At 31.9% G+C, this 27,563-nt stretch overlaps 3 protein-coding genes across 3 annotated transcripts; all 3 read right to left on the bottom strand.

The window, feature by feature from the left end:
* Positions 1 to 2,790: 2,790 nt before the first annotated feature.
* LOC110782642 (wax ester synthase/diacylglycerol acyltransferase 5) lies at positions 2,791 to 11,299 on the bottom strand. Its single transcript, XM_021986821.2, has 6 exons — positions 10,427 to 11,299; positions 7,388 to 7,460; positions 7,231 to 7,298; positions 4,469 to 4,681; positions 3,902 to 4,039; positions 2,791 to 3,038 (listed from the first exon to the last, which is right to left on the bottom strand). Exons 1-6 carry the CDS (start codon positions 11,162 to 11,164, stop codon positions 2,883 to 2,885), a joined length of 1,386 nt encoding a protein of 461 aa, XP_021842513.1. The 5' UTR covers positions 11,165 to 11,299; the 3' UTR covers positions 2,791 to 2,882.
* A 2,348-nt stretch (positions 11,300 to 13,647) lies between these two features.
* LOC110782589 (wax ester synthase/diacylglycerol acyltransferase 11-like) lies at positions 13,648 to 18,802 on the bottom strand. The gene is made up of 6 exons (XM_021986756.2): positions 17,804 to 18,802; positions 15,437 to 15,509; positions 15,219 to 15,289; positions 14,499 to 14,714; positions 14,160 to 14,297; positions 13,648 to 14,063 (listed from the first exon to the last, which is right to left on the bottom strand). The coding sequence occupies exons 1-6, from the start codon at positions 18,566 to 18,568 to the stop codon at positions 13,920 to 13,922; spliced, it is 1,407 nt and encodes a 468-aa protein (XP_021842448.2). The 5' UTR covers positions 18,569 to 18,802; the 3' UTR covers positions 13,648 to 13,919.
* A 2,165-nt stretch (positions 18,803 to 20,967) lies between these two features.
* Positions 20,968 to 26,998, bottom strand: LOC110782588 (wax ester synthase/diacylglycerol acyltransferase 4). Its single transcript, XM_021986755.2, has 5 exons — positions 26,164 to 26,998; positions 24,113 to 24,185; positions 23,575 to 23,642; positions 23,042 to 23,266; positions 20,968 to 21,431 (listed from the first exon to the last, which is right to left on the bottom strand). The coding sequence occupies exons 1-5, from the start codon at positions 26,911 to 26,913 to the stop codon at positions 21,147 to 21,149; spliced, it is 1,401 nt and encodes a 466-aa protein (XP_021842447.1). The 5' UTR covers positions 26,914 to 26,998; the 3' UTR covers positions 20,968 to 21,146.
* Positions 26,999 to 27,563: the final 565 nt, after the last annotated feature.

The following is a 27,563-nucleotide window of genomic DNA, read 5'->3' as shown; positions in this document are numbered from 1 at the left end:
GAAAATCGGACTTAAAAGGCATTTTTTGAAGTGAACCGAAAACCGGCCGGTTTTGGAAAACCGGCAGGTTTCGAGATCGGTTCTTGGTGTTGTCCGTTTTTGATCTTCTCTTTGGATTCCTCCTTTATGATAACCTTTTAAGTATTATTTATGGACAATTATCATTCTGATTATGGTGATTAAGTTGGTCCATTATTTCTCTTGATTATGAGGGTTATCAACTCTTCATTATCATGGGTTTATGGTTGATTAATATCATTGAATTCCTTTGAAACCTTTGATTTATTTGGATTGTTTTGTCTCCTCCACACATCCTATAAGTACTCTTCATTTTTTGAGTTGTTGGTACACACATATATTGATCTCTTCCTCTCCTCCTCCTTTCCCTTTTGTTTTGGATGGAAGAATTTTGGTTCATGATTAAGTCATGAATATTTGTATCTCTTCAAACCTTTTCCTTCTTATTCTTTTGGGCATAAGTTTATGTGGCTCCATCTCATCACCCAAAAGGGCCTTTGTGTGTTGAGAGTTGTGTAAACCTTAGGGAACGAATCGGTGGATACAATTGTGCACCCCGGTTGCACCGAATCTCGTTTTCAAGGCAGTGGTTTGGTTACCACGGCGCAACGATTTCCTAAACTCGTTCTTATTCTTATTCTAGTATTTGCCTTGAAAACCCAATTATTACAACATAACTTTTAGTAAAAGTTAAATTTTCCTTTTCTTTACCACGACATATACTCTGACTCTTCGGTTTAAAATACTAACCTTTCCTGTCCTTGCAATTTCTTTAATTCCAAAGTTGTTAAAATTTCTCAGGACAACAACCATCTTACCAGGATCCCCAGTTACCTGCATAGCAATAAACTACCGGAAGAATTGTGTCCTTGGCCGATTTCTTGAACCTAGCGAAAAACTCTTCTTTGCTCTTTGGTATGTTGATTAAGATAGAGGTAAGTAAGTAGTGATGGTTGTGCTTAGTGCAGCCTGTTAGGGAAATAGACATCGGGATAAGGAAATGGAACTAAATTAAGTAATAGACTTAATTAAAATGGTTTATAAGTTAAAGAATGATTCATCATTTTTTAACTTCAGGAATAAATTAAGTAATAGACTTAATTAAAATGGTTTATAAGTTAAAGAATGATTCATCATTTTTTAACTTCAGGACGACAGTTAACTATATAAGTTAAAGATGGCTTACTGAACTTGTTGTACCTCTTATCTACCGTGAAGTGGCTTAAAAAGTATCCTACTTATTTTTCAGGAGAACAAATTAAAGGTGTACTCCCTCCGTCCCTTAATACTCGCATCGTTTTGACTGGACACGCATGCCGATGCACAAATTTGACCACCAATATCTTTAACTACATATTATAAAAACTTATAAAATTTTAATATTTTGAAAATATATATTAAGATGAAGCCAACAATATATTATATACTAACATTAGTTTTCATATACTAGAAATAAAATAGGGTCAAAATGAATTATGTGAATAGTGCAAAAAGTCAAAACGGTGCGAGTATTAAGGGACAGAGAGTATTATTTCATGAAGCACTCAGAAAATTAAGGGCGTGAATATGCGATTGTTGGCAAATTTTATGACAAAAACAGTAAGATAAAATTAACACTTGTGCAAAACTGCAAATGTTTGACATATTGTAATTTTATGACTTTTTCCTTGATAGATTTTTTATATATATATAAAACCATGAACATTTTTATGTGTTCTTTTTATTTTTGGCTAATATGCCAACTTATTTTAATTTTGTCGGGCAAGGTCAAATATCAATGGTTCAGAAGCTTTTAGCACACGGACGGCCATTTGTTTATATTTTTGTACTAAAATATCAAGCAATTTTCATGTCGTTAGTACAAACACGCGTAGAAGATTTCACGAACGTTATCGCTAAATTTGTTTTTCCAGGAATACCGCGCGCGGCCAAGCCACTAGTCTATTAAAAAGTACTTAAAAAGTACTTAAAAAGAGACTGTAGTAATGCATTATCGTGGATGATAGATCAATACAGTGATATGGGTAAGATGTTCAAAGGTTATATTGTAACAGTTGTATTGAAAATCCTATGTACCTCGCTACACAAGATAGCACATAACACGAGTTGCGTTACCCATAACCATGCAAGTGTTCCCCGTTGTTTATAGTCTTTATTTTAGCTAAATGACAATTAAGATGGTTTTAAAATCTCTCTCAAACCCTAGCCTCCATTAGTGAATTTCGAAGGGGCTTCCATCGATTTTATCGGTGGAAAGCCCCAATCTTTTATTTTGCTGTTTTTTTAATTTTGTTTGATTTTTAGGGTTTTAATAATACTTTCTCCTTGTGCGAGGAATTGTTCTCCCTCGAAAGACAGGGTTTTTCTTCTCCTTTTAGGGAGAATTTTCTTAGGTTAGAGAATCCTAAATTTCTGGTGTACGAGGGAGAATATTATTTAGTTTCGTAGGAGAAATTGATTCAGCGATGAAGATTTGTGCGGTGTCGCAGCAGATGTCAGTTCTACATCTACAACCAATTGAATCTGATTTAATTCAATATCAAAATTACAACAGATCAAAAGACTCCCTCGTTGAAGGTTGTATCAAACAACGATGTATTAGAGGGTATACAAGATGGTCGATGCGCGATGATCGTAGTTTTGCAGAAAACGAGTTTTATTTGATTCGATTTGTTATGTATTTGATAGATTCAGATTTCTTTTGTAGATGTCGTATGACTTTTTATTAATGAATTAATTTTAGTTCAAAAAAAAAAAAAAAAAAAAAAAAGATGGTTTTAAAATCCTAAGACCGTAATCATGTAAATTGGAGTTTATAGCAAATGTATACATATAGATGTATGTATGTGTAAACAATTCAATGGCTAGAAGGTGATAACATTAATTGCAACATTCTTCATTTCAAGCAAGGCATCTTCGAAGCACTTAGCCAGAAACCGTGGATCAGGGATTATCTCTTTTGCCACTAGGATTTGCATGTTTGCCATTCCCGCATAGCTCACCATGTGCATTGTTATTGCCTATATTTTCCGAATATAAAATCAAAACCAATGATATTAGCATAAGAAGACAAAATTATCAAAAAGAACTTTTTTATTAGACCAGTATGTGAACTAGCTAGTAGTATATTATTGGTTTGATTTTGTGAAAAAGTATTTCGAATTAAAAAAATATATTAAAAACGGGAAATTTGACCAACATACCGGCCAAACAGTTCACATTTCGTCCATTAACGACGCACCCCTAACACTACAAGAATTTGTATCTTTAACGACAACCTAATTACGACGGGTCAAAAATTCCGTCGCAAAAGCCTTTTGCGACGGGGCTAACAACCAAACAATGACGGGAATAACCGTCGCAAATGTCTTTTACGACGGGTTTACGACAAATTTACGACGGGATTTCAATTAACGACGGCCCCCTTTTATGACGGGTTCGCGACAGGAAATCCCGTCGTTAATCAATGATTATTGACCTTTCGCGACGGGATTTCCCGTCGTTAATAGTACCATTTCTTGTAGTGTAATTATGTTATAAGAATATGCATTAACACACAAAAAATCTCATATCCAAATATGTCATTTGAGTGTTTTGGTGGCAATAACTTTGAATTTGGTTCTTATACAATTGTGCATCAACATAATTTTTGCCAACAGTTGGAGTCAATAGACGATGTTGACTGTTCGCCTGAAGGTTGGCCAAAGGTTACGTTTTTAATACTTCGTACAAAAAATTAATTTAACGTACTTTCTGACAACATAAAATCAATAAGGTGACAATTTTGCCTAACAAAAAGAACCAAAGTTTTCGCTTGTTTTCATCGTAAATGAAGGACAAATAAAGTAACAGTGTTAACCATTAAAGAAAAGAGAGGACTTACATGAGGCAAGCTAGAAGATGTTGCTCTTATATAAGTGATGGGATTTCCAGCAAATGTTAATTCCTCTTGAGGACCAACCATGTTTGAGATTGTGAAGGTTGTATTACATAGGATCCTGTGATTAATAATGCTAGCAACCTGAATTACCATATATTGCAATTACAAAATACATTAATGTAGGTGTTCATGCATTTTATTTTGTCAAAATGACATGCATGTATTTGTAAAATCATAAAATATATCACAACTTTATTAATGTTTTTAAAATCAGCAAGATCGATCGTTTGTAGTTCATATTACTTTATTTTTTAATAACTCTTTTGTTATTCAAGTACTACGTATTTTACAAAAAAATGGTAATTTTATTTTTCTGAATATCCGTGCATGCACGGGATCTAATCTAGTTTAACGTAATTATATGACTTTGAAAATAAAATCATAGAGACTAAAAACTGACGATGATACCGAACGAGTCCTTAAATCTAAACTTTATAGAGATAACAAATATGCCTTTTTAATTCACTAATTTTTGAAAGAAATGATTCTTTTAGGAGTACATTACTATACCTTTGGTCCAAAGAGGGACATTGCCAAGTTCCCTATATGGTAAGAGAAATGAGCCTCCAAAGATTGTTTCTTCTTATCGATCATCTCCTTAGCTCTTTTCACATAGTTTAGAGGATTCGTGTCTTTTGTATGACAATAAATAGGCAAGAGAATCATCCCAAATTGATTACCCCATTTAGCTGGAGAATCATCTTCCATCAACTTGGACATTTCCTAGTTGACACAAAAATTTATGTAAATAACTTAAAGAGATTAAATAAAGATAATTTATAACTTTACAGAAACTCCAATTATTGTAGATAGGGACTTGTTTGCAACTTGGAAAAGTCTCAAGCTATTAGTTTAACAATTGGAGTGCTTTTGCTAATTTCCTTGGTATCAAACTTTCTGATTGGGAAGTGACTCAGTGAGTTATAGTTCAAAAAGGTTTTTTTAGCCACCAAAGTAAAGTTAGTATGTATTGAACACCAAAGTAGAAATATAAAGCTTTAAAAAACATCAAAGTGTATTAGAGTATTTATAACACAAAACAAAAATGAAGAGGTTTAAAAATCACTTAATTCATATTCTAATTAAAATCTAGAATTTTTAAATAAAAAAATAACTTTTCAAAACAAACAAAATTAATTTTGTAAAATTAACGTGAAGCAAATGGGTACACACGACGTAGTATAATATAGTTCAAGAAGAAGTTATAATGCCCTAAATCATGGATGATGATAGCTACTTAAAGGTTGATATGATGAACATTATGAACGATAACCATTGTAATTTTTTTTTTTTGGCATTGTCAAATGCAATTTGTTTTAAAATATACTTTGTGGATTATATATGAAGTATTGATCTGATCAAATTACCAGTTCTCTTCTAAGTCGGCAATATTTCTCACCAAGTACTGTGGTGTGCATTTTTGTTTAGTTGTCCATATGTAATTCTGATACTATTTAATTTTGATGTATATGATAAAGTTTTTTTTGTTTTTTACTTTTCCTTGTAACTGGTGTTATTACTTCTTTATTTGTTATTTTTTCTTCTTTATGTTTTGTTTTTTAGAATTAATTTTATTTTTACTTTAGTTCAGGTAATCAACGGGTCTGAGCTTCGAGTTATGGTTTCTCAGTGGGATTGAAGGATTTATATCAACTGGGACTAGGTAGTTTAACGTTAGAGTGTAATTCCTATGTTCTTTTCAATTTCATTTCCTTATCTCGCTGTCATTGTATTTCATTTGAAATTGTGGGTCATCCAAAAGGGTACGCTAGGTAGTCCGCCTATTTTCTTTCCTTATCAAAATAAAAGAAAAAAGTTGAACGTATTGATTATTAAGATCGATGAACTTTTGACTCGGTAAATGATTATTGCTTATTGATCCAGATAAGCTTTTTGTTCTTTGAAAATAAAACCTTATTTTTAACAATTTTAACAAGTAATTTTGTTTATTGTAAAAACTACATTTTATATTTAAAATTTCAGATTTTAATTAGAAAATTAATTAAGTGCTTTTTAAATCCCTTGTTTTTTTTGTGTATTATAAACACCCTAGTTCACTTTGGTGTTTTTTAAAGCTTTATATTTCTACTTTGGTGTTCAATACGGAGTACGTACTAAAATTTACTTTTGTGTTTTTTAAAGACTTATATGTCTACTTGGGTGGCTTAAAAAAAACTTTTTTGGTTATAGTTAAAATAAAATTAAAATCTATTACTATATACTAAAAGACACACCAGGAACGACACGTGTCACGTCCTGTGAGTCCTTAGTCTTTTATTTCTTTTTTAAAAAATATTAATTTAAGAATCTTTTAAAATATTTGATTTTCAGATTTTTTTTTTCTCGTATTTTTTCATTCTATTTAATAATAATAGAAGTATATATGAAAAAATAAATTATGATTTCATGTATTACGACAAGGATAAAAAAAATATTATTACTGATTTGAAGATATGTAAGGAATGGAAAATATCACATTTTTTTATATTACTATAACTATAATATACTTAGTAAGTTTTTACCAAAACTCCGTAAAAGCAAAATAGCAAAATATTTTTTTGATTTTCGTATAAAATTTTCAAAAAAAATGCATTATACACTTAACCTACAATAGTTAATAAATAAATAAACAAATTACATTGGAATGTGTTATTATATGACCATACCCAAACAAAAAATAATTATTTATTTTATATTTTATGTAAAATAAGTGTTAAAAACTGGGTCCAACAAAATTACTTATAAACCTGAAATCCTGTTATATACCCAGTTTAGAAAATAGGGTATTATAACTAATATGGTTATCAAATCAATACCATATCCAAAAATTTGGATAGATCGAGGTTACGGGTACGGTTACTGTTACGGATATTATTTTCCAAAAGAAAATGATATATAATAATTGTCTAATAAGTTTTTTTGTTTTCTTATATTTACCCAACTTACGTATTTATGTCGAAATGCTAAAATCCTAAAATCGCACTAATCACTTTACAATCCAAAGAAATAATAATTTTCTTTGATTTTCCCAACAACGATTGATAATAATGGATTTTATTTTATTAAGAACTTTGTTTAATAAAGTATTCAGAACAGAAAAATAATATTTAGTCTCATCCGTGCGTTGAACGGGACCTAACCTAGTTTATGTAAAAATAGAACCCATTAAATAGCAAGTTAGTTTGGTAAGATTAGTTTGCCATTGGGTTACAAATTAGCTTAAAATTTTGTAGATGGTATGACAATTAGCTTGTCATTATAGTTTCTCTAACCTGTAATCCGGGTTGCTCTCGTAAATTAACCATCGCTAATCCTGTGATTTCAAGCCCCTCTTGCAAAGCTAATGTACCGGGGGAAAAAAATTAATTGGTTAATTACTCAGTGAGGTAGAAAATGAATTTAAGCTAATAAACAAGTGGTGGTTCGTACCATGAGATGATCGGATATCCAAATATTTTGAAAACCCGGAAGATATGATCCCAAATAGAACGTCATTGATGGTCTGTAAGAGGGTGAAATGCAATCCATCAGTGAGTCTTATATGCACAAGATGCGTGCGAATATAAGAAATATATTTGTATTATTATATTTAAATCTGAAATAACATGTAAAAAATATAATATAAATGTGATGCATGCGAATATAAGAAACATATAAGTTAGACAAAGCCGAACGCATATAAAAAGATTGATTAAAAGGGTAAGAATTTATTTAAGGGGTAGATTGATTAAAATGCTTCTTTGGGCTTTTCCTATTAGGTAGGTTGTCATTATATTCTATATTCTATAAATGTGGAGGGTATTTTAGTAATCCAAAGGAGACATTAAAAGTAGATTTACTAAAATAACCTCACATCTTCACTAATACTTCCTCCGTCTTTTAATACTCGCAACGTTTGTTAATTTCACGCATGCCAATGCACAACTTTGACCATTTATATCTTAAATTCTCTATATGCAAAAATTATAAAAAGTTGATATTTTGAAAATACACATTGAGACGAATCTAACAAAATCCCACATGACAATGTTTTATCTTATATAAAAAGCACTAAGAATAGTCAAAGTAGATTATATGAATAGTGGCAAAAGTCCAAACGTTGCGAGTATTAAAAGACGGAGGAAGTATAATAGAGCTAAGATTAGAAACACAATCACACATTGTTAAATTATGGGGTGGCAATTCGAATCAATAGGTTGGTTTTGAGTTTGTTTTCAGGTCAATTTTAAAAAATATCATAAATAATGTTGAACTTGATATTAATACTCCTTAACTAGATTAGGTCTCGTACACACACAGATATTTAAAAATAATTATTTGACCATCTTTTTTATAAAAGATTTAACTGAAATATTTATCCCTTAGTGTTAAACGATTATTCTTACGTGGACATGGTCCACAATAATATAGGACCACAATAATATTATTGTGGACTCAAATCCAACAATTTATAATAGCACCCATTTTCTATACATAGTGACCTTAATTGTTCATATAGTGATTATAATAAATTAAACACCAACTTTCTTATATATAGTAACCATTTTTGAATCTACGTCACCCTGTGCTTTTAAAAGAGAAACGTGACTTAAAATCACATTATTAAATCAAAACATATCTAACGAAATCAATTTGATACTTTTTTCATAATAATTCTAAAAAGCACGTCAAAATAAATTATAAATCAAGTTGTTGACTTTATTTTTAGGCATTGTCCACCATAAATTTAGTGTAGACCAAGTCCATTTAAGAATTAGTGTTAAACGTAATCTATATTATTAAAGCAGAGTTATTAGGAATGTGAGGGATCCAAAACCTCAATCCTCACCTCTCATGCAAAGTTGTTTAAGAAAATGCAGACAATTAAAAAAATAGAAAAATAAAAAATTGACAAAAAATTTCACACATAATTGATTGGATGATTAAATTTGAAACAAAAATAATTAAGATATTAGGCAGGAAATAATAAGGAAACAATTTAAAAATACACTTTCAAATTTTGTCAAAAATATTAGGTATAAATAGAAATATTATTGTTATTAATTTGATCAAGTAAACTCGTTTATCATGTACGTAGTACTTTTTTATAATTGAACCAAAATAACTTACACATCTCTTTTATGGTTAATGACATAGCCTACACATTAGCCGGCCTTTTATAGTTAACGTATCATCTATGATTTTTTTTTTATCAGAGTACATGTATGATAATTATCAGAATACAATTACTTTTTGTAACATTATTGTTTTATTTATGCTCATGTGTAGAAGGTTACACTCGCTATACAAAAATTCAACTTGAGAGTTCGTTAATTTGTTATGATTGGTCAATGACCATTCCAAATATAAGGGTGGAAAAGTCCAACATAGATAGAATTTGGTGTTCATGGATAAATATGTATGACTGAAATCCTAATCTATATTCATATTTTTTAGGCCTTTTTTAGTTTTAGAACTAAATATTGAACTTTCAACTTGTGTTGGGTGATGAGTTGCACGTGACTTTATTTGACAATATCATTGATAAAATATAGACATCGTGAAAGAAGGAAAAGTGTATTCTATTGTGAATTTGGAGATATTGCCATTAGATACGAGTTATAAATATGTTTCGGGTAATTATAGATTGAATTTGGTGAGAAAGATGAGATCTTGGGGGTACTTGATGAATGATGATGTTGAAGATATACCACGATAAATTACATATTGAAAGACTTTGATAGTGTGCTACAGTACATTAACAAGAAAAATCCACCACACATTGGTATGTACTATTTATTGAATTCAAATAAGATTATAGTTTAAACCCTTTTAATAATATAGAATTGGATTAACATCAAATTAGTTAAAAAAAACATGAGACAACGTGGAGCCTAATTTATCAAATTAAAAAAAATTGTGTTTACGTTAGTAGGTTCACCCTCTCAAGCTGTCTAACAGAGACAATAAATTCATTAAGTTCGTGCATTTGCATAGGATTTTGTCCTAATCACTAACTGGTGAACGAGTCGTCGAATAGTGGTTCCATATTTATTGATTTGGAAAATTACAAGCATACCATTTAGTTAATTTTTAATAATAAAGATTTATGCATTAGTACGAGCAATTATATATTATGACATTGTTGAGCATACTACTAATGAATGTTTTGGTATTTCCACACAATAAACATTGTAGTTAACACTGTCAATTAAGAGATTTGTTATACTTTTTATAGATATCCGTGCAATTGCACGGGCACAGGCTAGTGCGTAATTAATAAATCTTGAACGTACTCATTTAATCATCTAATATGAAAATTTCAAGATATGATTATGTGTAAAAAAAAAAAGTGACAAACAAATCATGGGACGAAAGATTCAGAATCATATCATTTAGGAAACAATATCAAAGCCCTAACAATACCATCACTTAAACTCTTAATTCTCAACCTCCAACAATTAAACATAGAAAGAAAGATACGCTTACCGCATTATGAACGACTCTTTTGACAGTTTTCATATCCTCAAGACAAAACTTGGCAGTTGCTGCCATCCTCGGCCACAGCTCCACCCCATCGCCGCCACTAATGGCGGTCTTCTTATCCTTCACCCATAAACACCTCAAACAAAACCCGATCACAGAAAGAATCGTCCACCAAATTATCTTCAATAATCTTATAGAAAATATTAACGTTTTTTCTCCCCTGTTTTCTCTGTTTTTGTGATTCACACCGCTATCATTACCATGATCATCTAATCTTTTGCAAGAAGCTAAAAACATCGACATTAAAGAAATTCCATCTCCCAAAGAATGATGAATTCGAAGAATCACACAGTTTAACTCACTAATCAAGTGTACCTCCCATAAGGGTTTATCTTTACTCAAAGGACAAGAGACTGCAAAATCTGCTAACAAAGAATTGATCTTTTCTTCCTTTTCTTCGTCTAATTCATAATCATAACCCGGGTTTTTATGATGAATGATTATATGATCGTCTATATTGATTTTTGTTCTTCTCCAAAACTCTCTTCCATGATCATCTAATACTAAGAGGCTACAAAATCTAGGGTGTTTTACCAACAAACAGTTTGAGATATCTGTTTTTATGGCTTCTATATTTAGGGGGTGTTTGAAGCCTATAGCGCAGTTGATTATTTGGTTGAATTGTGGCTGGAGAAAGAGGCGTCCCGCCGGTGTTACCGGCTCGTCTACGGTGGTTTCCATTAGAGAAGTTGAATCTTACTCTCTTTTGGTTTGGAAGAGGAGGGAAGTTTTGTGTGTGTGGCTGTGTTTGTTAAATGTTTGGCAAAGATTGAATCTTACTCTTCTTGTGTGGTTGCTAATTTTGTCCATGTCAAGATAATCTAAGGTCCCATCTCAAAGTTGGTCATAGTTGGAAGTTGAAACTAATAATAGCATGCGTATAAGGTGTTAAATTGGCCCAATTGAGAATCTTGTTATTTTAATTGGCGCATGTCATGGAAGACATTACGTGATGTGCACTCGTGAATGCTTGTAGACTTGTAGTAAATGCATTAATAACAAGTGCTATTGGTTAAAGATGGCACTAAGTTGGGAAATTAGACGCATAACAATTCCAAGCATGGAAAAATCATAGACATGGATCATAATTCATAGAATGACACGTCACACGACATGTTATTATGCATATGTAAGGCTGTCAAATCTCAACCCGAACCGTTGAACTCGTTGGGTTAATCCGATTCGTTAAGAAATCGAACCGTTAATAACCCATTAGTTAGAACCCGAAAACTAACCGAACCGATAACATTCAACCCGAACCCGAACCGTCTCAAAAATATTAAATCGATTAAGACCCGTTACCCGATAACAAACCGTCATGCGTCAACCGAAACCGTTTCTACCCGAACCGAATGGAGCCGAAAACCGTTAATGACCCGATTTATTTCAACCCGAACCGTTTCAACCCGGGGAAAACCCGTTCACAACCCGAACTGTTTCAACCCGAACCGTTTACAACCCGAACCGTTTCAAACCGGACCGTTTACAACCCGTAACCCGATTACACCCCTTTTAATTCAAACCGTTCATAACCCGCCTCATAAATAAGTTTTTACTTCAAATGTTTTCTGTCAAACCAAACAGAGCCGAAATGCTAAGATATCAAATGATATAATTCGTAAGTAATTGTACTTCTTAAACCTTTATAAACCAAAGATATAATTCAATGTGCGTTGTTCAACCGAGTATTCGAACTGTTGTTTATCAACCGACTAAGTAACTAAACATGTTATCATTTAACATATTGTTCTTTATTAGATGTATTTCCAATATAGCTATATTACTGTATAGTTATTGTCTCTTAGAATTGAATGTGCACTCTTTTATTGACTCGTATTCAACTGACTAATCGTCTAATCGATCATTAAACTAAATTGATCTAATTCAATGCCTTATAAGCTTGTAACCTAAGAACTAATCGAAAAACTATGCTATTTTAATTGAATCGATTTAATTCATTAACAATTGAAGTTGTTTGTCTCGTTTCGTTAATTAACATGTTAGTCTCGTTGTTGTTTAAACCAATATGAATGTATGACAAACTTGTATTTACAAACTTTACAAATTCATTACGTATTAATTCATCATTATCGATTATTAGTTAACGTTATTAGTATTTAGTTCATCTTCTGGCATGGTGGGGGAGGGCATAGATGATTTTGATTCCTTATGAATAATTTGATTGGTATATATTACATGACATAATAAAAGACATTGACTGACTTTTCTTAATTAAGTTTATGAAATTAATTGCATAGTGAACATTACTACATTAGTTGTTCGTCAAAAAAGAAAATAATATTAGTTATAAATCACGTAATCAAATTATATGGCCTCTTTTACCTGTCACTTTGCTTTAATAATGTAGATATTATAGTATATATAAACATATTGAAAATGTGATTTTAGTAACAACTTGACATTGTTTGTATTTGTATCCGAATTGATCTGACTAAACATGAACCTGACCCCGATATGAACCCGATCCGATATGAATCCGACCCGATTACAATTCGTCTAAACCCGTTAACAAACCGAACCAAATTGACCCGGCCCGACTACAAACCGACCCGATATGACCCGACCCGGTATGAACCCAACCCGATATGAACCCGACCCGGTATGAACCCGAACCGATATGAACCCGGCTTAACCCGTTTATGACCCGACCAAACATAAACCGACCCGATATGAACCCGACCTGATACGTACCCGACCTGATATGAACCCGACCCGATATGAACCCGTACCACATAACCCGAACCGAACCGTTAATTTTTCAACCCGACCCGAACCAAACCGATAGCAAAATAAACCGGTTTCAACCCGAACCGATGAACCCGAACCGAAATCGAACCGATGACCCGTTTTGACACCCCTATGCATATGGCCTAGGTTATGTTTTTGGCTGCAAACAAAATGGACGGATGTGTCAAGATGAATATTGGCCTAGCATTGAAAATACGTTGGGATGTCAATGGGGCGCAATCATGGTTATTAAAATCGCGATTCAAATCATAGAATCTTACGATTTTATGATTCTACAAATATGCATGGTCATACGATTCGATTACTATTCTACACATTTTTCTTGACTATGAAAACCTCCTAAATTTGAATCACGCTAAGAAAGTTATTAATAGATAAATATTGTTAATTATTGCTTATTTAGCTAGTAAACAACTATATATTTCAATTATTATGTTTTTTACCTATAATATAATTAAGCACTTTCAATGAAATTTGAGAATAAAATCTTGTTTATACTTGTTCGTAGAATCTTACGATTCGATTCTAAGAGTTGTTTCCGTTTCAAAGTAGAATCGCTATTTTGATACCCGTGGGCGCAATCAACATATCTAGTTATACCAACATGTGAATGGTTGAAAGATGACAAATACATAAAATACCTTAAGAAATAAACTCATAACTATGTCTATATCTTGATGCAATTCTTCATTTCAAGTAGGGAGTCGTAGAAGCAGTTTACGAGGACCTCTGGGTCAGGGATGATGTCCTTGGCCACCAACACTTGCAGATCGGCATTTCCTGCATAACTCACCATGTGCAATGTAATCGCCTGCTCGATCCCCACACAAAAGCAGTGAGATTTTGATAATCAAAATGTTAGTTAACAGAGAAATGAAGATTGAGAGAGATATTTCATTAGTAGTACATGAGGTTGGCTTGAAATGTTCAGTCTTATGTTCGTTACAGGATTGCCAGCAATAACAATTTCCTCTGAAGGACCCATAATATTTGAAATCAGCAATGTTGTTTTACAAAGTATCCTCTGATAGACCCAACTTCCCACCTGCATTGCTCAGAACCATTATTATGAACTAAAAAACAGTCACACTTATAATAATTTAGAAAACTAAGATCGGAAAACTGAAAAGTGAAAACTACTTTTTGTTATTTTCATAATTCCAATTTTACTGAGAGCCGAAGATGCAAAAACAATATCGAACTAGCGCGTTAATTACAACAATTTTATTTTGGCAATTGGACTAACCTTTGGGCTTATATAGGAAGTCAATAATTTGAGAGTGAAGTGGGAGATGAGAGCTTCATATGATTGTTTCTTTTGGTCCATAGTTGCCTTCATTGCCCTCACATGATCAAAAGGATGAGGCCCATTACAGCAATAATTTGGCAGGAGTACTATGCCTGTTTTGTTTCCCCATCCAGAAAACCCATTGGTACTCACTCTCATTAAATCTGTCTTTTCCTGCTAGTAGTCATTGGACAATTTTATATTAAAATATTTACATCACCAATCCATTATATTAAAATATTTACATCACCAATCCATTATCTCGGGGCATTTATCCTATACTTCGAGGAGGAAGTACAAATACATATCAGATATGTATGGGAAATTACATATCAGAACATAAGACAAAATAGGAAAAAGGACAAAAATAATAATTAAATGGTACTTTTCTAAACATAAATGGTACTTTTTTTTTACAGAATGGTACTTTTTTTACAGAATGATATTTTTTTTACATGAATGGTACTTCCTTTTTTGTCTTTTAGCTATTTGTCTTTTAGTTGATATGTGTGTTTCCACACATATCAAATATGCGAAAAAACGAACCCATACTTCAAGTGTAAATTAAACGGAAAAGGCTATATATACAATAGGGTTAAAAAGCTACATGTACAATAGGGTTAAAAAGCTAGATGATTGAAGAGTTAAAAAGCTAGATGATTGAAAATAATAAGTGACCTGCAATGAAGAATTTTCACGTAGATTGAAAACCAAGATGGCAGTGACTTGACGAAGTTCTTGCTGTGGAGCTAGAGACAAAAAAGGTTCAATAAATTTGTTATGATTTGTTAGTGTATTTAAAAATTTACTGAGTTATTTAAGATAGAAATATTATATGTCTAGTACGGAGTAATATTTTAACATAAGTTCAAGAAAAATGGATCAAAATATGTTACCATTGGGTGATGTTGCATCGACATACTTGGAAAGTCCGTGAGATATAACCCCTAAAAGAACATCATTTATAGTCTGCATTACATAATAATTTGGTGAAAAGTTAGTCATTTGGCAAATTCAAACGGAAAAACATAGGAATAAGGTAAGTTACATAAATGAAAATGGTAAAACAGTAATTATCATTTATTGTTTTCCTTTATAGGTACTTGTAGTTGGGTAAATTCAAGCAGTACAAAAGAATTCCATAATGAAAATGGTAAACAGTAAGTGTCGTTTATTATTGTTCTTTTATAGGTATTTGTAGTTACTCCCTCCGTCCCTTAATACTCGCACTGTTTTGACTGGACACGCTTGTCAATGCACAACTTTGACCATCAATATCTCTAACTACATATTATAAAACTTATAAAAATATTAATATTTTGAAAATATATATTAAGATGCAGCCAACAATATATTATATACTAACATTTGTTTTTATATATTATAAATAAAATAGGATCAAAGTGAATTATGTGAATAGTACAAAAAATCAAAACGGTGCGAGTATTAAGGGACAGAGGGAGTAATATTTTAATACAATCTAGCTTTATAGAGCACGCTTATAGAACTGACTTTGGTTACATCCATACTTAAAGACTATACTCGGTAATAAGATTAGTGGGTTTTGTACTAGCTACTACCTAGTCAGTAGTCGGTTAGGAAGAAGTCATGTAAAATTTCTCTTCCTTGGTTTATCTTGTATATTTGTGTGATCTGCCAACTTAATGTATTGTTGAATTAACACACAGTTTTTATTTTAAAAATACTCCCTACGTCTGTTTTTTTTTTACGTTTCTATTTTTGGGTGTGCTCATAATATTTTTTACATTTCCTTTTATATTATAATATAAATGTTTTAATATTCTATTAAAACATGTATCCAATTATTATTTTAACGAATTAAATTCATTGTGTCATTTGATCTCTCATACTTTTTCATTGGTACATTAAATTTTTCTAACTTTCCCAATATCAGAATATTGATAAAAGTGAAAACATTATAAATAAATGTAATTTGCCTTGTTTAAATAAAAAATAGAGGAATTTCAATGCTCATTAATTATTACTCCATCTGTCTCTTTTTGTTCTTTAAGTTTTCCTTTTTGGTTGTCCCAAAATGTTATTTACATTTCCTTTTATATTATCACATAAATGCTTTAATATTCTAACAAAATTTGTTTCAAATTATTATTTTAACCAATTAAATTCATTGGGTTATTTAGTCTCTCACAATTTTTCACCTGGACATTATTTTTTTTCATTTTCCAAATATTAGAATTTTGATAAAAAGGAAAACATTATAAATAAACGTGAGTTGCCTTGTTTAAATAAAAAAATAGACGAATCTCAATGCACATAAATTAATCGTTAAAATGCGTGCAAAATACCAAACGTAAAGAACAAAAAGAGACGAAGGAAATAGTTAAAACACATGCAAAATAACAAATTAACATAAAGAACAAAAAGAGACGGAGGGAGTAAAGAAATAACGAAAACTGAATTACTAACTAGTACCAACAACAATCTGTGTGTATTAAAATAATTAAACGGATTCTAATCCAAGAAATGATCACTCTAAATAACTATCTCACATTAATGATTCTCCAAAACAAACTTTTCAAACTGCGCGTGGGGCACAAATTATAAATGGGGTAGAGGGATTCACTTCTGAAATTTATCGTGCTTAGACCCTCAATCTTAATCACTAGAGTCAATACCTTATTTGTTGTAATATTGTAACCAATATTCACTATATACTACGTACTCTGTATTTCAAAAAATAATAGTTAAGAACGCTAAGATAGATCATTTTAGTGCAACTTTTTGCTACACTTCAGATTATTTTCCAATTAGTGATCCGATCCAATATCTACGTACCTACTTCCTCCGATAATTTTACTTGCAATATACTTCCTCCGTCTTTTAATACTCGTAATGTTTGGACTTTTGCCACTATTCATATAATCTACTTTGATTATTCTTAGTGTTTTTTATATAAGATAAAACATAGTCATGTGGGATCTTGTTAGATTCGTCTCAATGTATATTTTCAAAATATCAACTTTTTATAATTTTTGCATAAAGAGAATTTAAGATATAAATGATCAAAGTTGTGCATTGGCATGCGTGAAACTAACAAACGTTGCGAGTATTAAAAGACGGAGAAGTATGAAGTGCAACGTACCAGAGTGCCTTGTATTATCTTGGCACGCCTTTTAAGAAATACTCCGTATATTTGAAACAATAAATGGGCAAAGAAATCTAACATTGAATTCAAACAAAAAACAGAGGAAAAAAAAAAAGAAGAATGTTGAGTTACTTACAACACTAGGAATGGCCAATTTGATAGACTTAAAGTCTTGAATCTTAAACTTGGCAGTGACAATCTTCCTTGGCCAAAGCTCAACCCCATCACCACCACTTAAGACACTAATCTTCTCTTTAACCCACATAATCCTCCCTAATAACCTCATCCCAAATATAAATGTGAACCATAAACTCTTAATTAACCCAAATATTCCACCTCCTCTCCAATCCTTGTTTGCTTGATTATGATTTTTCACATTATGATCACTACTTTTCATCTCTTTATTTTTACCGAAACAAGCCGAAAGCATAGACATCAAAGAAACAGCATCACCTAATGTATGATGAACTCTCAACACTACACATTTTAACCCTAACAAAACATGTACTTCCCATAACGGTTTGTTTTCGCTTAGTGGTGTTGACACTGAAATGTCAGCTAAGTAAGCATTCACCGCCGCTTCTTCTTCTTCTTCTTCTTCGGCTTCTCCTCCTCCATCGTCGTTGTCGTTGTCGTTGTCGTGGTGGTGGAGGATGACGTGATCATCAAGGTTAACAAGGGTTGGTTTCCAGTGTTCACCACTACCGTTAGGGTTTCTAACCAAGAGGCTACAAAATCTTGGGTGTTTGAGCATGAGTGAGTTTAACAAGGCTTCCTTAAGGGCTTGTACATCAATTGGGTATTTAAAACCCAAGGCACAATTCATTATATCATCTGATTTAGTTTCGGGGCAGAGATATAGCCTGCTAAAGGGTGAATTTAGGGGCTCATTCTTAGACATTCTCCTTACAAAATAACAAATTAAAATTATAACTTGGCTTTTGTTTGTTTTTCTGTTAAAGTATTTTTGAAGCAACTCAACCTTTTGCGATTTGCGTGCATTTAAATACAAAAAATTCAAGAGTTTGATTTTTAATTTTTAATTTTTTATTTTTCTTAGGAACAAGGAGTACATTATTAAGTACTCACTTCATACTTTTCTTGATATGCTAAAAGTATAGGAATTTATGACAATATCATTTATTATTGTACTTGGGTTTAGTTTAGTTTAGTTTTTTTTTTCCCCCGAATGAGCCGGGGCAATATAATTTACAAATAGAGGGGTTGGGATTCGAACCTGAGACCTATTTTACACAAAACATTAGTCTTTATCACTCGCCTAAAACCTTACTGGTATATTTAGTTTTAGTTAATTGACTAACGGAGTATGTTTATACTTTTTTTTTACACTTATATAAAATTACCTCTAACTTAACTTTACTTTGGTAGCACTTGTTCATGATTTTTTTTAGTTTTTTTTAATTTTGAAATAAGTGGAAATAAGGTGAACAAACACACCCTAAATTTGACAATTTACATATCTATATGCGTAGTACGTAGTATATTAATTAACAGTCTCTAGTACTCAAAATATGCAATTTCACAAAATAAGTGAAGTACTCTGTATGTGTAAAAGTGAGAACACATATATGATGTACCTACTTACATGATGTGGCCGTAAACACAATTCGTGTTTTTTCCCAATTCATATTAGGAATGGACAACACACATTGAAAAAATAACGAAGAATTACTATTTTTTTTTTCGGAAATGATAAAGGTCGCAACATGCGACCTTTAAGCCGTGTCACAGTGGTGACATGGCACGCCTATGTGTCATAAATGTATTTGGAAACTAAAATATTTAGATTATATAACTTTTATACATGTCATAAAAAAGGTAGGAAAATCTTAATATTTTAATTTACAAATTGAATAATGTTTATTTCAGAAAAATAATTCTAATTTGTATAGGAAATTAGAAAAAAAAAACACTTTTAATTATTTATATGATATAGGAAATTAAAGTAAAAAATACATTTACTAATTTATACTTAGAAAATAAAAAATACAGTACATTAGAAAATAAAAAAAATAGGAAAATGATTTCGTCTTTATACAGTACTTGAATATTGGTTTATTAGGAAAATGAGATTTTTTTTTTTTTTTTTTGAAGGAAAAGAAAACTAATCTAATGAAAAGATGATGCCTGATTGTGGTTTTGTTGGAAGACTTATTGGAATAATATCACATCTTTACGGAGCAACTGACTTCGTACTCCGCATTGGTTTGATAGCAACATCTGACTTCAAATTAATTAAGCGACATTCACATATTCACTGCGCACATGAAATATTACCTAATCATTAAAATTAAAACATTATTTTAAAGTAATATATAATTATGAATATTTATTTACCTAAAATATATTATTAGATTATAAATTAGTGTATTTTTTTAACTAAATTGATGTATTTTTTTAATTGCACAAAGTAAGTAATTAGATTATAATTTTTATTTTTTTAATTTGTAATTTATAAGATAAAAGGAAATATATATTTACTATGAATATAATAAATATTTATTTCCTTATTTGTATCGACTGCCTTATTTATATATTTTCATAGTAAAAATATTGAATTGATAGTAAAAATAAATTGATGACGTGTAGCCTATATGGTGCTTATTTGTACTAATAAAATGCCTACACGTAAGATTGCGACAACATTTTGTTATCGCAACTTGCGACCTATATCATCGTCCTTTTTTTTTATAGGAAACTAGAAGTATGCACTACAAAAATTTGTATTTTTTATGACAACCTAATAACGACGGGTAAAAATTCCGTCGTAAAAGGGCTTTTGTGACGGGGCTAACAACACAACAAAGACGGGAACAACCGTCGCAAATGTCTTTTACGACAGGTTAACGACGGGATCTTCTATTAACGACGACCCCCTTTTATGACGGGTTCACGACGGAAAATCCCGTCGTTAATCAACAATTATTGGCGTTTAACGACGGCATTTCCCGTCGTTAATAGTATAATTTCTTGTAGTGATGGTACCGTAGTACTACGTTACTACTCCCTCCGAATCTAAATGTTATTCCCGTTTCCTTTTTTAGTGTCCCAAAATAATCTTCCCATTTCTTTTATTTCCTTTTTAATCTTTTCCTTTAATTTAAACTTTGTAATTCTATTGGTTTATCAATAAAAAACATTGTAGTCTCATTGGTTGGTTTAAGTTTGGATGGATTAATGAGTTGGCATTTTTATTCCTTAAATTCTATTGGTTAAACTATTTTGTTTTCTTGTGAAAATGGAATAAAAAAGCAACAATTCCCCATAAAACTATATTAATAATAGTTAATCTTATAATGTTTCTTTTTCCTTAATAACCGCGTAAAATGACAAACGGGAATAACATTTAGGTTCGGAGGGAGTAATACAAAACAGATTGGCAAGGAGCAAATTAACACGATTAATCATTGTGGTATATTCGTGTAATATACTACGTACGTATATTCTTATATTAAAATCTAAAATTTTTTGGGTGGAGTTTTCATTTCAACCAAAGAGTCTTGGAAGCAGTTGACCAAAAATTCAGGGTCGGAGATGATATCTTTAGCCACCATTACTTGCATATCTGCCTTTCCTGCATAGCTTACCATGTGCAACGTAATTGCCTGAGGTTGTCCCGAAATATTCACTCGTATGCTCACCACGGGATTGTTGGCAATAGCGATCTCCTCGGAAGGACCCATGATGTTTGAAATCAGCAAGTCTGTATTACATAATACTTTGTGACAACACCAACTAGCTGCCTGCATTATATTATTCAAATTAAAACCCCATATTCAACCATATTCATAACATTACCATTGCAGGTCACTATGAGATTAAGTACTCCGTATTTGTTAAATCAAATCATGCCACATCAGGAAATAAAATTACAAACCAAGCTAGCCAGATCAAATAAGAAAAATAAAGACCAAGCCAAACCTTAAAAGGCCGCACAAAATAAGCAAAACCACATAGGGCTGCACACCAGTCCAAGGCCGGACCGGACCAGAATCGGAATCAAGAAAGTTTGTGGATCGAAGATTGGACCGGAAAAATCGGCCAAGGTTCAGATTAGATCGAAATTATTAAATATTACTCCATATCATTTTCGAGGTTATTCATTTGCAAATAAAATATAGTTAGAAAATCTTTCAAACTTTAGTTCTCCGTTTTAAAGGGAACTAGTTGTTGGGACCCCCAAGATATTGAAATTAATAGCAAAATCAAAATTTGCAAATAAGGAGGGCCATGAGGGGGAAAACCCCGTGAAAATGAGCTTAGTCAAAAAAAATATCAATTAGACAAGAATTACATGATTCAACAATATCTACGTGAAAATGTTAGGGCATAAACAAGAATGTTCTTTTATGAATAAAGCAGGAAGGGGAAATTTGGCCAAGGAGAAGTGACGGAAAGAAAATGGACAAAGGGAGGCATACAGACAAAAAAATATGAAGGAAATAAGAAAAAGAAAAGCAAAGTAAAAGAAATAGGAAAAAAAAATGCAATTAAGGAGGCTTGAACATTAGATGCTTGCAACAATTTTTTTTTTTTTGACAATATACTTGCAACATTAATATAGGGTCTTTAAAGGGGATTTGCCAGATTCGTTCCATAATAGTGAATTTCATGCTTTTGTCACTCATATGACTATTTATAAGCATAGCACTTTCTTTACTTTCCTTTTCTTTCTCTTTTTTTGAACCCTAGATAGCTTGCAACACCAATATAAAGCTTCTAAAGGGAAGCTTTGAAAAATTTCCTCCTTAGGAATAGTTAATAACATGGATTTCTCACCCATGTCACTATTGCTAAGCATAGTATTCTAATCACATATATTTTAAAGGTTTGGGATATAGAGCTTCTAAGGGAAGCTTTGGAAATTTTCCTCAGGAATAATGAATATCATGGATTTCTCACCCATATCATTTTTGCTAAGGGAATAGAGGTGGACATAAAATACCAAAAGGTAGGAAAAACAAAAGCAAATCACATGATTTTAGGGCACTAAATAAGATTAATGCAATATAAAGTCTTATATCGGGTAAATCGGTCCGGAACGGAAATCCGGAAATCAAAATTTAAAGGAACGGAGACCTGAATCAACAGGTCCAGTCCGATCCGATCTAAAATTTGTCTGATTTCAGTCTATTTTCCTGTTCGGACCGAATTTTTAACACCCCTAGGTACAGTAACAAGTCACAAATAACATCCCCTCAAAAAAAATCACAAATAACATTCAGACCGCACAAGACCATGACAGGCGAAAAGAACGTAATGTATTACAAAATTGCAAAACTATATCCAATTGAAATTATTGTCACCTTTGGATTATTGTTGGAAAAGTAAAATGAAATAAAACAAGGCTAACCTTTGGGCCAAAGTAGGTTGTCATCAATTTAAGAAAAACGTGAGAGATTTGGGCTTCATATGAATTCTTCTTTTTGTCCATAGTTTTCTTCATAGTTTTAACATGATCCAAAGGATGGAGTCCATTACAGCAATATAATGGCAGGAGCATTAAGCCCGTTTTGTTTCTCCATATTGAAAGCCCATTACTAGAATTGGCAATCGTCGAATCCGTACATGTTTTTTCCTGTTACAATACCACACTTGTTTTATACTATGAAAATATGGAATATTGACAACCATAATAGCAGTGAATTTGGGAAGCTGATACATATACTCAATGAGTATGGAATAGTGTCATACCCTGGGTTTCCATTGGTCTATTTCACATAAGCAATCTCATATAGGATTTAAATTTAAATTCAAAATAGCAACCCCACATGGAATTTATAAATCTAAACCAATCACAGCCCAGGGTATGACACTATTCCATACCCATGGGGTATATGTAGCCTTTTCGGTGAATTTGTGTTCACCTAACGATAAGCAACCAACCTGTAAGCAAGAGACTCCGCGTAGATTGACAACCAGAATAGCAGTGACTTGAGGGCTTTGCTGCAGAGCTAGAAAAGGAAAAAGAAAGGACAATTATTAGGGCATTGACGCATAAAAAGAAAACTACTCCGTAACAACCAGCTATGCAGTAATTACTCCCTCCATTCCTTTTTTATCTTCCTGTTTCTATAAATGTCTTTCATATTTGATCTTCCTGTTTCTATTTTTAGACATGACTTTTTACCATAAATTTCCCCACTATCCCTTATTTAATTCATTTACATTTCCCCATTCACTCACGCAACCCCACTTTTATGATTTTTTATTACTTTAATAAAAATATCTTCTCTCTCTTTCATTTTTTTTATTACTTTTCTTCATTTATTTATTATTTTCTCTTACACCCAATCATTACAAGATTCCATTTTCTTATTAGTTACGAGAAAAAACACCAAATAGGAAGATCATTTAGGAATGGTGGGAGTGCAATATACGGAGTACCTTGTACGACAGTAAAAAAAATTGTTGAATTGATTACCCTTGTGTGATTTGGCACCTACGTACTTGGATAGTCCATGCGATATGACCCCCAAAAGCACATCATTGACGGTCTGCAATAAGCATTAATTTTATGATAGTTAAAAGTTAATCACTACCATATTCACGTGAATAACATACTCCGTACGAAGTAACTCGGTATTAAGCTAAATTTGGCTTAATAGAACGAAAGGATCTAACCGCTAAGGTCAAGTGGGGGATGGTCACCCGGCTACCTCCAAAGGATCAAACACATCGGAGGTATTTGGTTATGAGAGTTTTGAGAGAAAAACAATTTTTGAGATGAATTAGAGGTTTGGCCTTTTAAAAATGCTAACTGGAAATGTTTACTTAGGAAAGATTTGGTATAGAGCTCTGGGGTGAAAAAACTAAATTTGAAAAGCTCAAGTAATGAGATTTTTGCAATAAGAGGTTTGTGAAATTAAATGTAAAATGACTAACTTGTCCTAATATTGTCTTAAATTACAACCCTTACCAACCATGCTTGTAATATCATTAGTAATTTTTCACTATTTGCAAATCAAAAGATTTTAAATTAAGAATACACATTTCTTAGATTAAGAAAACACATTTCTTAGATAAAATTGTTTTATTTATTCAATGTTTATTCAGAAAATAAAAAGAAAATCATCAACATAATAACAAATATCTAACAACAAATTATGTCAAGATATTTGATAAAGTCATTTTACATACAAAGTATTAAACAACTATCAACCAATGACTAATTTATCAAATACTTTTTCACACACAACTAATCAAATCAATTAATACAAACAACTACGGAGTAACAACTAACAAGTAACAATTAACAACTCATGACCAAACAAGGCTATAACCCGGCCTGTGTCAATTAACTCGAAATACGTTCCAATACAGTAAACAGTTTATCTTAGGGGAAGGAAAAAAAAAACTATAGACAGTGCGCCCAACACTTGACCAGAAAAATTTGCGTACGATATTACTCCAGACTTCCAGAGTCCAGAGTTAAGACTTAAGAGGGTGTTGTGTACTTGTGTGTGCACATTTATTACCGTAGGACTTTAGTCTTTAGGAGGATATCAGTTTCACATGAAACATAATCGTACGTAGTGTATTTACTGGAAGTTTACCTGAGACTCTGAGAGGAATAAAATAAAAAAAAACCTCAAAACAAACAAACAGAAAGTAGTAAAATAAAATAAAAAATCAATGATTCATATAGAAAGTAGTTTAAAAAATCAACAGAAAGTAGTAAACAAAAAGTAGTTTTGGATCCTGTAGAGTTCTAAAATAAATCTATGAGGTAGAGTTTGAACATCTCAACCATTGAATGAAAAATCAATGGTTCATATATTATCTTTCCAAAATTCCCCCTATTGTTTCTCATCAATATGAGCCATTGATTTTAAAATATATGGTTTAGATACAACTCTCCCTTGTAGAATTTTATTAAAACTCTAGAGGATCCGGACTCCTCAAAACGAGATGTACAAACAGAAAGTATTACCAGTATACCCTACAATACTTACATACTCCGTAGTACATACTCGAATAACGTCGTATACGGCGTACTATATTTTGTAACTTTGGAGGTCGACAAGTCACGTTACGTCAATTAAATGTATGACGTACTATATTTCTATGTTTATGAATTAACCACCTAGTCGATCTATTGAGTTTTTAACCATCATCCTTCATTATCTTTATTATTACCCCCATTGTTTTAAAGAGACTCTTGTAAAATGCGGGATAGGGGGGTCGGACGTACACAACCTTACTTTTGCAATTGCAGAGAAGTTGTTTTCAATTGACCCAAAAGCGACAACGGAACGACAACGAGACGAACATCTTCTACTTCATGGAAATGAAGTGAATAGGTTTTAAGAGCCATTTTAATTTAGTCCATTACATCCCACAGTCAAAAAAACAAATGATTCTTTGACTCCGTCAGAAATGAAACTTATTTTATCACCATCATATCAACAATTTTTTTTTTTATTTTTTAAGAAAAACAAAAGTTAATTAAATGAATGATGTAGAATCACTTACAACACTAGGAATTGCCACTTTGATTGACTTGAAGTCTTGAATCATAAACTTGGCAGTCATCAACTTTCTTGGCCAAAGCTCCACCCCATCACCACCACTTACCACACTAACGTTGTTTTTCACCCCTAAAACCCTCCCTAAAAACCTTAATCCAAACACAATTGTAAACCATATACTCTTAATTAACCCCCATAATCCTTTTATTTTCCACTTCTTATTTTCATGAATCTTCTTCTTGTGTTTTTTCATCACATCAATATCACTTATTATTTTGTTGCCAAAACAAGAAGAAAGCATAGACATCAAAGAAACCCCATCACCTACAGAATGATGAACTCTTAACACCACACATTTTAACTCCACTAAAACATGTACTTCCCATAATGGTTTATCTTTCCTTAGTGGAGTCGACACCGCAATGTCGGATAAGTATGCATTCACGGCAGCTTCGTTGTCGAGGCTGCCGGTTTCTGTTTTGGTTGAGGGGTAGTGGAGGATGAAGTGTTCATCAATGTTAACATCAACTCTTTTCCAGTGATCTCCACCACTAGGGTTTCTTACTAAGAGGCTGCAAAACCTCGGGTCTTTGATCATGACGGAGTTTGAGAAGGCTGTTTTAAAGGCTTGTACATCAATTGGGTGCTCTAAAAACATGGAACAATTCATTATTTGCTCTGTTTCAGGGCACAAATATAGCCTTCCTAAGGGGGAATTAAGGTCCTCCCCGTCATAAATTTCACCCTTAGACATATATGCTTCTCAAAATGTTGCTAAATTTTGGCTTTGGATTTGTTTTGAGCTAGAGTATTGAATTTTGGGGATATTATAATTTTGACCCATGAGGTGGGAAATTTATAGTACTTGATAGAGTATAAAACTAATCTCAATTAATAAAAAAGATTACTCCCTCTGTCCCTTAATACTTGTACCGTTTTGACTTTTTACACTATTCACATAATTCACTTTGACCTTATTTTGTTTCTTGTATATGAAAACAAATATTAGTATATAATATATTGTTGGCTTCCTCTTAACATATATTTTCAAAATATTAATATTTTTATAAGTTTTATAATATGTAGTTAAAGATATTGGTTGTCAAAGTTGTGCATTAGCAAGCGTGTCCAGCCAAAACGATGCGAGTATTAAGGGACGGAGGGAGTAGTTTTATACTCTATCAGTACTCTCTCCGTCATTAAAATATTAGTCAAACTAGATTTATTCCGTACACACACGGATATTCTAATTATTATTTGATCATATTAAAAATATTTATCCCCTTAAAGTTAATGCATAATTAATCAATCTTGAACATATTCATTTAATCATCTATCTTAAAATCTTTGTCCTACGTATATTTATAAAGATAAGACTATCGATCCACTTTTATCTTTTTTTAT

This window comes from Spinacia oleracea, chromosome 4, assembly GCF_020520425.1.
Source record: "Spinacia oleracea cultivar Varoflay chromosome 4, BTI_SOV_V1, whole genome shotgun sequence".
In the NCBI taxonomy this organism is placed as follows: domain Eukaryota; kingdom Viridiplantae; phylum Streptophyta; class Magnoliopsida; order Caryophyllales; family Amaranthaceae; genus Spinacia; species Spinacia oleracea.
This window is presented reverse-complemented; position numbering and strand designations above follow the sequence as displayed.

Excerpts from the sequence above, each read along its gene's own strand:
- LOC110782642 (XM_021986821.2), bottom strand. The coding sequence starts at position 11,164 with ATGGAAACCACCGTAGACGAGCCGGTAACACCGGCGGGACGCCTCTTT. Across the intron at positions 7,461-10,426 it reads AAAGAGTCGTTCATAATGCG|ACCATCAATGACGTTCTATT; the intron begins GTAAGCGTATCT and ends ACCCTCTTACAG. Across the intron at positions 7,299-7,387 it reads GGATATCCGATCATCTCATG|CTTTGCAAGAGGGGCTTGAA; the intron begins GTACGAACCACC and ends CCGGTACATTAG.
- LOC110782589 (XM_021986756.2), bottom strand. The coding sequence starts at position 18,568 with ATGTCTAAGAATGAGCCCCTAAATTCACCCTTTAGCAGGCTATATCTC. Across the intron at positions 15,510-17,803 it reads AATTGGCCATTCCTAGTGTT|ACTATAAATGATGTTCTTTT; the intron begins GTAAGTAACTCA and ends TATGTAATGCAG. Across the intron at positions 14,715-15,218 it reads GTGAAAATTCTTCATTGCAG|GAAAAGACAGATTTAATGAG; the intron begins GTCACTTATTAT and ends GACTACTAGCAG.
- LOC110782588 (XM_021986755.2), bottom strand. The coding sequence starts at position 26,913 with ATGTCTAAGGGTGAAATTTATGACGGGGAGGACCTTAATTCCCCCTTA. Across the intron at positions 24,186-26,163 it reads AAGTGGCAATTCCTAGTGTT|ACCGTCAATGATGTGCTTTT; the intron begins GTAAGTGATTCT and ends TGCTTATTGCAG. Across the intron at positions 23,267-23,574 it reads GCGGAGTCTCTTGCTTACAG|GAAAAAACATGTACGGATTC; the intron begins GTTGGTTGCTTA and ends GTATTGTAACAG.